This window comes from Pistacia vera, unplaced genomic scaffold (genome assembly GCF_008641045.1).
Source record: "Pistacia vera cultivar Batoury unplaced genomic scaffold, PisVer_v2 Contig197, whole genome shotgun sequence".
NCBI lineage: Eukaryota > Viridiplantae > Streptophyta > Magnoliopsida > Sapindales > Anacardiaceae > Pistacia > Pistacia vera.
The window spans coordinates 296,980-310,049 of record NW_022195998.1 but is presented as its reverse complement, the minus strand read 5'-3'; the positions used below and the strand labels follow the sequence as shown (position 1 = coordinate 310,049).

The 13,070-nt window shown below is 38.9% G+C and overlaps 1 protein-coding gene, 1 non-coding gene and 1 pseudogene across 2 annotated transcripts; 2 read left to right on the top strand and 1 right to left on the bottom strand.

Annotated features, from left to right (window-relative positions):
• The first annotated feature begins 5,817 nt into the window (after nucleotides 1-5,817).
• Nucleotides 5,818-7,374, top strand: LOC116128172 (methylsterol monooxygenase 1-2-like). The gene is made up of 5 exons (XM_031413868.1): nucleotides 5,818-6,160; nucleotides 6,306-6,628; nucleotides 6,732-6,873; nucleotides 6,969-7,001; nucleotides 7,144-7,374. The coding sequence occupies exons 1-5, from the start codon at nucleotides 5,831-5,833 to the stop codon at nucleotides 7,150-7,152; spliced, it is 837 nt and encodes a 278-aa protein (XP_031269728.1). The 5' UTR covers nucleotides 5,818-5,830; the 3' UTR covers nucleotides 7,153-7,374.
• Nucleotides 7,375-8,679: 1,305 nt separating this feature from the next.
• TRNAK-CUU lies at nucleotides 8,680-8,752 on the top strand. Its single transcript has one exon. It is a non-coding gene; the product is annotated as a tRNA-Lys (tRNA).
• A 72-nt stretch (nucleotides 8,753-8,824) lies between these two features.
• LOC116128167 lies at nucleotides 8,825-12,994 on the bottom strand (annotated as a pseudogene).
• Nucleotides 12,995-13,070: the final 76 nt, after the last annotated feature.

Sequence of the window (13,070 nt, the reverse complement as noted above, 5' to 3'; positions counted from 1 at the left end):
TGTCTCTTGTGTACTTTGCTCTTGCTTTCTTTCTTCTATTTGCCACAACTTTTGCATAAAAAAGTAAAGCAGTCGACTAGTCGTTTCCATGGAAGTTATTCTTACATCATACAAACGCTTAAGAGAGTTAAAGATAAGATTGATTATGGTTACCATTTGAAATTCCAAGCATGGCAATACGCATTCATGCGCATTATTTGGCTCTTTGCATTACAATACGTATATTATTTCAGCAAAGATCTCGGTAGAATATTCAATTTCAGCTGTGTGGATACAGAGAGTGTTTGAAACAGGAATCATGAGAGACGTTACAGATTATGAAATGGAAAGTCTAAGTGAGCTTACATTATATATGTTAGGGCCAAAAATCGTCTCGGCCCCAATAGGGAAACAAGATCACTGTGAAGAATGACCAGGCCCAATCTTGCAGAGGCCCCATTCGGATTAGCCTATTTGATACGAAGTATAACCGGCCGAACTACATGGGCACGAGCCTTTTAAGCCTGTCCAATATCTAGGCCTATGGGTGAGCCCAGAGCCCATAGCCCCTTCAACATTTTCCCATTCTGATCAATCCCCTATTCAAGGTCGTCTTCTCTTTCCTGGCGACTTTCCCATTGAGGGTCATTCTCCCTAAAGGGAATTAATTCCTATCTAGACACTGATAAAGACAGCTGATTACGGCCCTGATTCTTCTAGGGTTGGCATCAGAGTCCACTAGGACTCTGCTCCACCAGGATTGGAAGACCAGACGACACCTATATAAGCAGAGGCCAGCCCTCTAAAGGGACATCGACATTACACCTTCACCCAAGGCTCTTACTTGAGAGGCTCGCTTATCCGCGTAGTCACAGTCCCCGACTAGACTTCGGTAACTCTCATTCCCTATCCCTCACTATATTAGCCTTTCAGCCTTGTTGACTTGAGCGTCGGAGTGCCTACGGCAAACACAACCCTGTGTTTCCCGTTCGCTTCACGCGTGTGTTTCTCTACGTGTGCAGGTACAGCAGATCGCTAGTGGCCTCAACCTCACGGGATCAGACACCCCTTTCCGTACAGGTAGTTTTACGTCTACAGTTTGGCGCCCACCGTGGGGCCTCTAGCAAATCATTCGGCGTGCGTGACGAACTGCTACGTGGAGGAATATTCCATGGCTGACAATCCAGACGACGTTAACTCAGGCCTCGAGGCCAGACTGGAGGCTTTGGACCACTCTCATGCAACAAAACTTGGACAAGGTGGCCGCACTGGAAGCCGAAAAACACATCCATCAGGGTCGAGAACCAGTCGCTAAAAGAGAAAGTAAGTCGATCTATGAACCGTTGTTTTCTGCTGACCAAGCACCCCCAATCGGTCCCGACAATTATCCCATCCATGACAACCCCTCTCCACACCAGAGCATCAACCCTCGGATTCTGGTAAAGGGCCGCGTCAACTTAACGCACTGGCGTCGACTACTCGTTCTGACTAACGGAGATAAAGATACAACAGGGCGCGGTCCAGTCGACCATCCCAGCCTCATGATCAAAACGATCCAGCATAGAGAACCCGAAGGATCAACCCATCCTCACCATACCACTTCACCTCCAGTCAAACCCAAACACAAACCCCCTCCTGTGGCTCACCCTCGCGGGGTGAACGGCCAAACCAAACCAACTCCAGCTCTGAGCCTGTCCATCCCGAAAGACCGAATGACTACCAGAAACTCTCCTGAACGTTCATGTAGGGAAGAACAACAGAACAGTGACAATGGGAGTCATCCAACCAGAAGGGATGAACGAAGACACATGCTACCAAGGAGCGCACGACGGACTGATCATCAGTCTACCCCCGAGGGATGACCCCACGAGACGTACCAGACCCGGTAAGATGGATGCCCCAATAGTATCCCCTTCCCCTGTGGAACAGTTACTGGCCAAGAGAAGGCCGACGTTGAGCAGTATATGAGGCGTATATGAATGCTAATCCCAACAAGAAGAGCAGACCGAATTGTACGTCGATTCACCCTTGCGGACGAGATCGCCTGCGGACATGCCCCAGAAATTCACTATCCCCAACATGAAACCATATGACGGTACCACGGACGGACGACCACACATAGCCTCGTACAAGCAGTGGATGTTCACTGTCCATACCCCGACCGCTTAGAGAAGCCTGCATGTGCAAAAGTTTCGGTTCTAGTTTGTCCGGCCCGGCCGTCCAATGGTACACGAACCTCCCGAACGGACCATCGATTCATTCGCCTCAGCTTACTGACACCTTTGTGGAACAGTTCGCCAGCGCAAGAAGCTAGAGAAGTTGTCGGCCGACTTGTACCAAGTATACCAATGAAGGGGGGAACCATTGAGAGGTATGTTAGCAGATTCAACAAAGAGAGATCTCTATTCCTTCTGTAACCCCGAGACTGCTGTGGACCGCTTTCAGGAAAAGGCCTCCTCCCAGATGGAGAACTATACAAAGAGCTTACAAAGCTGGGCTGCACCACCATGGAAGACGCTCTGGCCCGAGCCGTTATCCAGATAAGGTGGGAGGAAGATGAGATGAACTGGAGCCCATTCCAGATACGAATCAAGGAGGAACGACAGGAAGCCAGGCCTAGACCGGTAGAACACCGCTACCAACCCCCTGCACGGAATATGGGCAGAGCCAGGAGACCATATGACCGCCGACCTTGAGAAGTGATCAGGCATTTGGGATCGAACCAGTTCAAAATAACAGAATATGTCTCAGCACGAACCAACCCAGGTCGTAGCGATAATGAAAGGAATGGGATCCGCCGTACAAGTGGCCTGGTAAGCTCAATCCCGAGGTAAGGAGAGACACAACCAAGTGGTGCGAGTTCCACAACGATCATGGGCACAACACCGCAGATTGCATCGCCTTGCGGCTCGAGGTTGCCGCATTCTGAAGAGAGGGACATCTCCGTGATCTACTCATGACAAGGGGAAGAACACCATAGCCAGAAAAGCTCCAAACAACAGTCGCCCCCTCCGCTAGAACCCACACCGAAGGGTTTCTGCTCGCTAATCTTCGGAGGATCAGAAAATCAGTGGGGTAAAGTTACTCATCAGCGAAACGGCATGCTAGAACTAACCATCATGAAGTCCAGTCATCCACCCGGTCTCGATGGTCATACTCCCATCAGGTAATTCAGTTCGAGGATGATGAACCGATCACCCTAGCCGTCCTCACCACGGCCGTTAGTCCTCTCCTGCAAATAGCTAACATCTAGTGAAAAGAGTGTTCGTAGATGGGGCGTCAGCAAATATCCTATTCCTCGAGCGGTCAAAGAATGGGACTAGAAGAAGCAAATATCAACAGGCGACTGACACTGCTAGTTGGATTCAGCTCGGAAGCAGAAATCACTATCGGGGAGATCATCCTTCCTATCTATGCGGCGGAGTAAACAAACAGATGTCTTCTGGTGATCGACGCCCATCCCTACAACGTCATTTTTAGGCCGCCCCCTGGATCCACGGACATGCGGGCAGTCTCCACCTACTTTCCACCAGACAATCAGTTTCCGACCAAGTGGGGAGTACGGGGATCAAGGGTGACCCTAAAGCCTTCCAGGGACTGCTACAAAACCGCCTTCAAAGGACGGGAAATCTTCATAGCAATTACGTCGTCCGACCTCTGAGCAAAGCCAACCAACCGACCATGGAGGAGTTGGATGAAGTGCAGATACATCCGGATGACTGGAGAGAAAGACAACACATAGGCTCCCGCCTCGACCCCGAGACAAGAGAGAAGCTGATAGAATTTCTAAAACGGAACGAAGACTGTTTCGCTAAGCGTTGGAGCCTTGGAGGCAACGGAAAAGACTTACCGCTTTTTATACTCATCAAAGTAATAAAAAAACTAAATATATATGTTTTTAAGTACTGGTGACCATGTTGTGGGGTTGGAATTGGATGATGGTGGAGAAGCTTATATTGTAATTCAAAAATTGCTTTGAAATTCAAGAATAGATTTTCTGAAATAAAATGCAAGGATTTGATAGAAAAGCTTGTAACTGATGTGGACCATCTGGCAAAAGTAGCTTATCACAGTCATGCCTAGGCTGTTAGGGAAAAAACCTAATTAATACAACTTCTTTGTCTTCTAATTCTACGTTAAACCTTTGTTTTAAAATCTACATCGGATCGGTTGATTCAATCGAGAGTCAGCCTTTACTTCGATTTGGGGTAACATAAAAACCGAGAATGTCATTAAACCTATTTTGGATCGGCGATGGACTAGCAGAACAATATAAAACCGTCGGTCTGATTGGCACGAGCTTAAAACGGTTCGCTATTTTTGAGTATTTGATTCTAAAAAATTCATATTCCTAATTCATAAACCAATTTACAACACTTTTTCATTCTCCATTTCATTTGAATAAAAAAAACCAAATTACATCTTTCATTTTCATCTTCTATCCTTCTTCACTTACTCTAACATCTACAGTGTAAAGAAGAAGAAGAAAGGGGAGGGGAAGGAAGAAGAAGAAAGGGGAGGGGAAGGAAGAAGAAAGAGAAGAAGAGACAAGAGAAAAAGTAAGGAAGAAGATTAGAAGAAAGAAAAGAAGAGATGAAGAGAAAGAGAAGATGAGAGAAAAATTACGTAGAGAGATGCGAATGTGTTAGAAGAAAGAAGAAAAAAGAATGTTAGAAGAAAGAAAAAAAAAGAAAGTGACAGGGACTGATGGGGAGAGAGAGAGAGAGAAAAGGAGAAAGAAGAAAGCGATGGGGAGTGATGACCTGATGGGGAGAGAGAAAAAAAGAGAAAGACGAAGTGATGAGGAGAGAGAAAAAAATAATTAATAATAAAATCTGGAAGATACATTTGCTTTATTTTAAACTTACAGAGGTTTATAAGTAAATTTTAGGGATGTATTTGCTGGTTTTCAAACTGATAACAATTAATAGAATTGTTTAAAGATGTGACTGCTTTATACCGGTCAGACAGACCGATCTAATCGGTTAGACTGATCAACCTGATAATCGACCCCTTGACTGGGTCAACGAACGGTCTGATTTTTAAAACAATACGTTAAACTTGACCGTGACTTCAAATAGAACCTTAGAATCAAAATAACCATATCGTAATTTAGCTCACCTTTCATCTATTGCGTATTGATACTTCCGAGGAAATGGATGGCTATCTCACATTCAAGTAGCTATTAACGACACGTTTTAATCCTATTAAATCGGGCGACATTAGCATATATTACCCATAAGGTTTCTAAATTTATCATATAAATGATAATTTTGCATTTTTTAACAAACAGATCCTCAGCGTTTCAAAACTATATTATGAATACCTGTTACTCTAATTATATTATATTATATTATATTATCGTCGGTGATAGTATAATTTTAGTCTTATAAGAAAGTAGTGTAAAATAGTAACTTTGATCTTATAAGAAATTGTTTTGCAAACCTAACAACAATGACAGTGTTAGAGTAAAGGGGTATTTATGATACATTTATATATTTATGTAAATTAGTCAATCATTAATAGTGAATATTGTTGTGATAATTGCAACTAATCAAGTATTAGTCTTTAGGGAGGTAAACTATCAAATGCTAATATTCATAAAAGAAGTAAACACTATTTTCATGATATCAATTTCTTGTATTATAAGTTTTATATATACAATTTCGAAATCTTTACTCTATTACAATCTAATGGTTTAATATTGGTGATTTGAATTACCTATTAGATATTATCATCTTAATATTTCATTCTATATGTATTTCAACTTCCCATTACAATCCACCCTCAAATTTTTTTTTTTTTTTTCATCATTCATTTGCATCGTTCTCTTCTCAAATTTCAGAAAACAATGTTGCCCTACTTGAATCTGCAAGATGCAGAGGCTGGTTTAGGCAGAGAGCTTAGTTTTGCAGAGAAAATATGGTTTAACTATTCAGCCAACAAACATGACTTTGTTCTTCACTCTCACAACATCATTTTCTTGTGCTTCTTTTACTCCTTAGTTCCTCTACCATACATGTTAGTGGAGCTTAGTCGTTCCAAGAAAATAATGAAGTATAAAGTTCAACCCAAAGTCCAGAGGTCATTCTGGGATATGTTCAAGTGCTACAAAGATGTCATGAAATCTTTCCTGATTGTTGTCGGTCCTCTGCAAATACTCTCTTATCCTACTATAAATGTACGTTGGATTTTATTTTAATGATTTGAAATATAATACGATCAAGCAACAATATTTTTTCATTGAACTAACTTGATATTGAATTGTCCATAATTAATAGTTTATATGAATTTGGGGATTTGTTGGAATTTCTTTTTTGCGGCAGTTGATCGGAATTCGGACTGGTTTGCCATTACCTTCTTTGTGGGAATTGTTGCTGCAATTGGGGGTTTACTTTTTAGTAGAAGATTACGTGGGCTATTGGGTTCATCGATGGTTGCATACAAAATGGGGGTACGAGAACATCCACCATGTACACCATGAATATAGAGCTCCAATAGGATTCTCAGCACCGTATGCTCATTGGTCAGAGATTTTGATCCTGGGCTTTCCAGCATTTCTTGGTCCTGCATTAATTCCTGGCCACATCATCACATACTGGTTATGGTTCATTTTGAGGCAAATGGAAGCCATTGATACTCATAGCGGGTACTATACATCATCACTATTCTTCCTAGCATTAATAATCCCTCTTAATCAAGAGTTCAAGCAACCAAAAGCTGAAAATGGGTTTGTATATGTTGAAATGCAGATACGAATTCCCTTGGACAAAATATATTCCCTTCTATGCAGGAGCCAAGTTCCATGATTATCATCACTATGTGGGACGTCAAAGTCAGAGCAACTTTTCATCTGTATTCACGTACTGTGATTACCTTTATGGAACAGATAAGGTTAGTTTCAAATTAACATGCAGAAATTTTCACACATATTCTTGAATTTCCAACTTGATTTCTTTTATACTTTTTCTTTTTTTAATGACAATTAGGGTTACCGGTGTTATATGGTTCTCGCCAACAAGGTACTTCTGAACTCAGTGGTATATAACCTCAAATTCTATATATTTTTCAAGTAGTTTTATGTTGAATATCAATTGGAAGTTGAAAAAATATGAATTATACTGTTACATTCTAACCTTTTCTTGTTGATATTGCCATTGGAAGGGCGATTAGAAGTTAGAAGCGACAACATCAGAACGGAGACAGATATTACTTTCTTGCAGAAAATCTCAGTGTCAAAGTTCTGAGTAATTTGTTTTTATATAATATCCTTGTCAGCATTCTGAAAGCTGTGTATTGGATAAATGCTAGAATTACGTGTGTATTACTTGCAGAAAATCTTAGGTGGTGTTTTACTTCGTAAAATATGGGAATGGGAAAAAGGATTGTATGGAGATGGAAATAAGAATATTTAAAGGAATAAAATATGATTATATTACTTATTTCTGTTCAATTAATTTATATAAATTTCATATTATTGTAAAAATGTATATGTATAATCATTCAAAGTTTGAGGATAATTTTATTTCATAAATATAAATATTGTTTTTTATTTTTCAAAATTTCAGAACCGGTCGACGCCTGTCAAAGTTTCTGGACGGCAACGTTCCTTGGACGTTTCCAACGTCCTCGTCGGCATGTGAAGGCTTTCCCTCTGTCGATCTTTCGATTTGGACGGAAACCGGCTGTTGAATAACGGCGTTTGGACGTCATGCGCAGTGGTCATATCTTCTGTCGTTGAGATTGACGTACACACGCCGGTCGTTGGCGGCCTTTTTCGCGCAGACTGGGAAATCGACGGACGGAAAACCTTCATGTGCCGGCGGTGACGCCGGAATCAGGAAGGAACATTGCCGTCCAACAACTTTCACCGGCGTTGATCGGTTCTGAAATTTTGAAATTTTTTTATAAAAAAATAATTATTAAATTATAAAATATTTAATTAAAATATTAAAGGGTATAATGGGAATATTTGTTTGAATGGGGGATAGAATTTAAATCCATTCCTTGCCTTTGAAATACTCATTCCTCCTAAGTTTGGGAGCATGATTGTAAAATTGTGCATCTATCGTATATCAAAAACCTAATTTTTTGAATCATGTATCACGTATTATAAGATACGTTTTTTTTTTTAAATAAAACTTTTCTAAATATTAATATTGTTTCAAAGATTAATTAAATAATTTTGTGGTATTATTGACTATACATTATGGTATTACGTAATCAAAATTAATCACAAAGTTAAAAATCTATATCATTTCCTCTTTAACCATTCATATTATTTTCAAGATCAATGTCAATATCTATATCTCTACTTTATTATTATTATCATACAAAATGGACAATACATTCTTTTTTACTTTCTCTTTAACAAGTTTTAGTGAACCAAGTTAGGTGACGTAGATCTGACCTGAATTTTTTCAGGTCTTTGACACAAATTAATAAAATTGTATCAATTTATATCGATATTTTCAAGGATACGAATATATACATATCATAAGATACACATCACGTATATAAAGTACAAATAATAATGATATCGTGGGCTAGACTGACGATATATATTTGGATGGTTAAAATTATTTCCTTGTAAAAATGAGATTGGCATTTTTTTGTTATTTTTGTTATCGTATAACATGAGTTTAGGAATTATCTCATTCCAAAAGCGACAAAATGGGAAATTTAGAAAAACAGTGCCACGCCCGTCTAGCTCAGTCGGTAGAGCGCAAGGCTCTTAACCTTGTGGTCCTGGGTTCGAGCCCCACGGTGGGCGTTTCTTTTTGCATCTTACTAAACTAATTGAGAATAACTTAACCATACTGATTACAAACTATAGCAGAGAGGATTTGAACAAAATTAATAAATACTAACTCAAACCACAGTTTCTAGTTCCGTATGATGCTTTCTAGTCTCCAAAATTTCAGTACAATCAATCTCCAAAACCCATATCATATTTCTGCAGTTCTGTCCACACAAAGTGTTTAACGTTCTACTTTTCAGTCAGGTGTAGGTCTGTTCTCTGCAACCCGTGATAAATATGTAACTGAACCGTCTAACCTCAAAAGGATTTAGTGCTCAAAACTTTTGGTGTATCTGAATCAATCTCTGTCAAATCAGAAGCTACTTCATGCCAGGGCTTGATTTAGTGAACTGAATTTCCCTTCTGATCAGTCAAGCGAGGGCGCCGTCCACAACTTAACTTTCTTGTCACCGCTAGATGTTGCTAAGATCATGCCTTGTCCATTTCCTGTAAATATGATAAGTTCAAGTGATTAAAAATTCACATAGACATCTAATTCACAAAACATAAGATGAACATCTGAAGAAGAAATCAGCAGAAAATTCAAGCAAGGTAAAAAAGCACATCAATAACTGCAAGAGTTTAATCATAAAATATTGGTCAGGATTGGCTATCAACCATGCTCATATATCTACGCTTCAAAATATTTTGAATCCCCAAAGTTTTACATCTGTTGGAGCTACAAGAATGACATATTTATATAAAAACAAAAAAAAAAAATTATAAAAATATCATTGGTGACATGCCTCGAGACCTGGACTCCTTTATCAACTTTCCCACAGGATTCCAAGAATCTGAAATAAATTCTGTGTTATGGATTTTCTTAGTAGGTATTCTATGATGCTCTCTTTATGCTACAGTTGTTCCAGTGCAGTGGTGAAGGCATCTTCGCAGATGGACAAGAATCTCAAAATAAATAAAAAAAGAGGGGACGGTTTTCCAGAAGAGACATTTATATAATTTAGGTAGTAGTAGAGATATTTGTATGAACTAGAAGACATCTGTGTATGTGCATCTCTAAGTTTTCTAGTTGAGAACATCAACAACTTAGGTACCAAAGAACAGAAGGGACATTAGTCATAAAGGAAGGTGATTTACCCATTGGAATTGTCTTTGGTGCCCAGGCAATGGATGTGATATCACCTGCAAGATAAGACTACTATAAATACAAAGAAAAGAGAACAAGAGTAGTAAAAGAAGGTGGCATATTGAGGGGTGTTCAAGATCCAAGATTCATACACCTTCAGCTGTTACCTATCAATAAAAGATACACCTGACCTGATGATTGCAGAACAAACTATAAACACTGGACTGAAAAGTAAAGACCAAGCTTGAAAAGGAAGAAAAAAATCAATCCAAAATTGACCATATAATAAAGTAAAAGCATGGTTTCCCACTCCATCTTAATCACTCTTACAATCGATTTGACTTGGGGTCTGGGTACATATCAAAATTGCAGAATAAATCCTTCTTGATGAAAAATGAAATTTCAATTAACAGAATATTTTAAATAAAGCAGGAAAACTTAAGCCACAGACACACCTTCATGGGCTTTGTCAGCCATGTCTAAAACCTTTCCAGTTTCAACACTTAACCACTGCAATGTTGAGCGATGAGTAGCTGCCAATATCCTTCCATCAGGAGACAGACGCTAAGCGATCATAGTGCAAGGCAGCACCACTTGAATCACGAAGTGGAATTGAAACACCTTCAAAGTCTTAGGATCCTCACAAGATGATATCGAACTTCGAAAAACAGAAGCCAAAGATCAGGATAGACAAAATTAATGTACTGTTACCAAAATATTCAACTAGCAGAAAATGTAAATTAGATCTGGTGAACATGATTAAGGATGCACATGCTTTTAAAAAAGAATGTGTTTGTGCCAATAAGAGGCAGATGTGTATGGGTGGCTGAGGCTAGAGGAAACAAGAGTTATTAGTTCTGATTCATGAAAAAACTAGACAAAGTACAATAAATATGATATTATACAAACCTGATGTCCAAATTCTAATTGAATCATCCTTGGAAGCTGTGATGATTTGCTCTGAGTTAGGTGCAAAGCATAACCACGTTACTGCACTCTGCTTGTACAAAACAATTTAAAAAATTAGGCCACAAGCTTTTACGCAACATAGTCCATTAAAAACAAATGGAACAAGAACTTGAGGATGGAAGAAGTTCAACATAGATCAGGGCAAATCATGCATTTGACACATAGCAGGAAGTGCCACAGACAGCTACAGGCATAATCTGCTTCTTCTTAATCTTATGCATCTTACAGAAGTATGGTTCTCAAGAGAAAATTTGTAATTTTTCTTTTTAATAAAAGTTTCCATTCATTGATTAGATTTTCTGAAATTGAACATGCGAAATTTATCTAAAGTCAATTAAGATAAAATCCTATTCAGATTTGAAATTCCAGGGAAAATAAAACAGAAGAAAGAAAAGAAAAGAAGAAGAGCATCATGAAGTCATGGTTGACATCAAGATATATAAATGTTGATCAAATCATATAACCTTATGTCCTTTAAGGCAGAGCTTTTGAACCTCCTTGACTGAACCATCCTTGAGTACACAATTTCCACACCTACATAAGAAAAAGAAATCAATTAGCAATCCACAAGTTCCAATTCAAACAACAAATGCTCATTATAGCATGATCTGACAAGAACTTCATAAGGGGACTCATAAATGATCAGGAAATATCCCATGAGGTGTATATGGTCATAGGCATTAATCGCAATAGCAGCAATACTCACCTTCACGTCAGCAGTGAAAGCAGCAGCAGCAAGAAAACGCCCATTGTGATATGGCAGCCATGTGGTTTTCAATTGATTTGAAATCAACATGGCCCAAAATTGTCCAGTTTTTCCATGCCAAATTATGATATCAGTTCCTGGAAAGCAATAAATGATTAAAAAGAATCATTCTTCCACAAAAACCAAGGAAGTACATGAATTTAAATAGGCCAGGTTTAATAAAAGGAGTTAAGATAAGCATTAAGTCATAGCATGTAGGACAAATGAACTCTATACCTTCAGAACAAGAGGCAATAATTGTACTACTACCATCACCACTGCCGTAACTAGCAGTAGCTCGATAAAGAGTTAGGATAGCTCTTTTATCATGGATTTTGTGATGTTCCCATTTGATTTCTGGAAGGGGAAGCTTGGCTTGCTGTTTTTTCATTAACAGAGATGTGTTTCTCCTCTCCATACATGTACAATGAAGAGCCGAGAGATATGAGTTGCAACAACAATCGAAGTGCATCATCAGTAAATGGGACAGCTGTTGGAGGACCTCCAGGTGGCAAATTAATCCTCAGAAACCTGCAGAAGCAAGAAAGAACTCAAATTCATAAAGCAAGGACAAAATCAACTGTATGAACGATAAATTTGAGGCAATATCCAGAAAAATTAAATGATACTTCGGATTCATACTTGAAACTTTTACTTAAAGCATCATCCAACTTAAATACCTGAAAACTCCATCAGCACAAGCTGTTCATAAAAAATAACGCATAAAATAATATGAAGAAAACTATATAATGCCCACAAATTAGCTACAAAGACAAAAGTAAGTGAAGATAACGAATATAACAAATGAAACTGCCTACATTACTTTCCGATTAAAGAGTTCTGATAAACAAGCGATTGCAGAACAAAGGCGCAATGCAAAGTCTTTAATTTTAATATTCAATCTGGAAAAATTAGTATCGCATACATACTCCAGTTAAAATCTGTGATGATCAAATATAATACAGACCAAAATAACTAATGGATTACCTGTTGCCAAATTCCGCCCATCGAAGGAGAAACATAGCCCCGTGACAGAATCACCATGACCTTCAGAGTATTAACATCCAATGGATGATGTCGCTTATTTGACTACAATAAATATTATAATGTCATAGTAAAATTATAATCTAAATATAAAAAGCCCTAATTTTAATTTTTTTGAATACTTCGAAAAATTATTAATAATTGAGACCTAATAGATTACCTTATCGGAGGCGTGAGTGTGAGGTTTGGAGTGAGATTTTTGGAGATAGGCTGAGAAGGCTTTGAAGGCTTTTTATGATCCGGTTGGAGTCTCGCTTGGCGATGGATTGGACTTCGGATCTTCTCTTGCCAAAGTAACTTTTGAAGAGAAGAGAGCGATCAGAGCTTCGAGTACAACGAAAGCACCCGTAATTGAAAGAACGGGATCCATTGCAAACGGAGAGGATTGCTTTGGTACTGTTGACTAGAGACTAGAGAATTGGGGGGGCTTGTCACGCATAATTATC

Bases quoted from the DNA above. Each gene is read 5' to 3' on its own strand.
- LOC116128172 (XM_031413868.1), top strand. From the start codon at position 5,831: ATGTTGCCCTACTTGAATCTGCAAGATGCAGAGGCTGGTTTAGGCAGA. The intron at 6,161-6,305 runs GTACGTTGGATT...TTTTTGCGGCAG, and splicing joins TCTCTTATCCTACTATAAAT to TTGATCGGAATTCGGACTGG. The intron at 6,874-6,968 runs GTTAGTTTCAAA...AATGACAATTAG, and splicing joins ACCTTTATGGAACAGATAAG to GGTTACCGGTGTTATATGGT.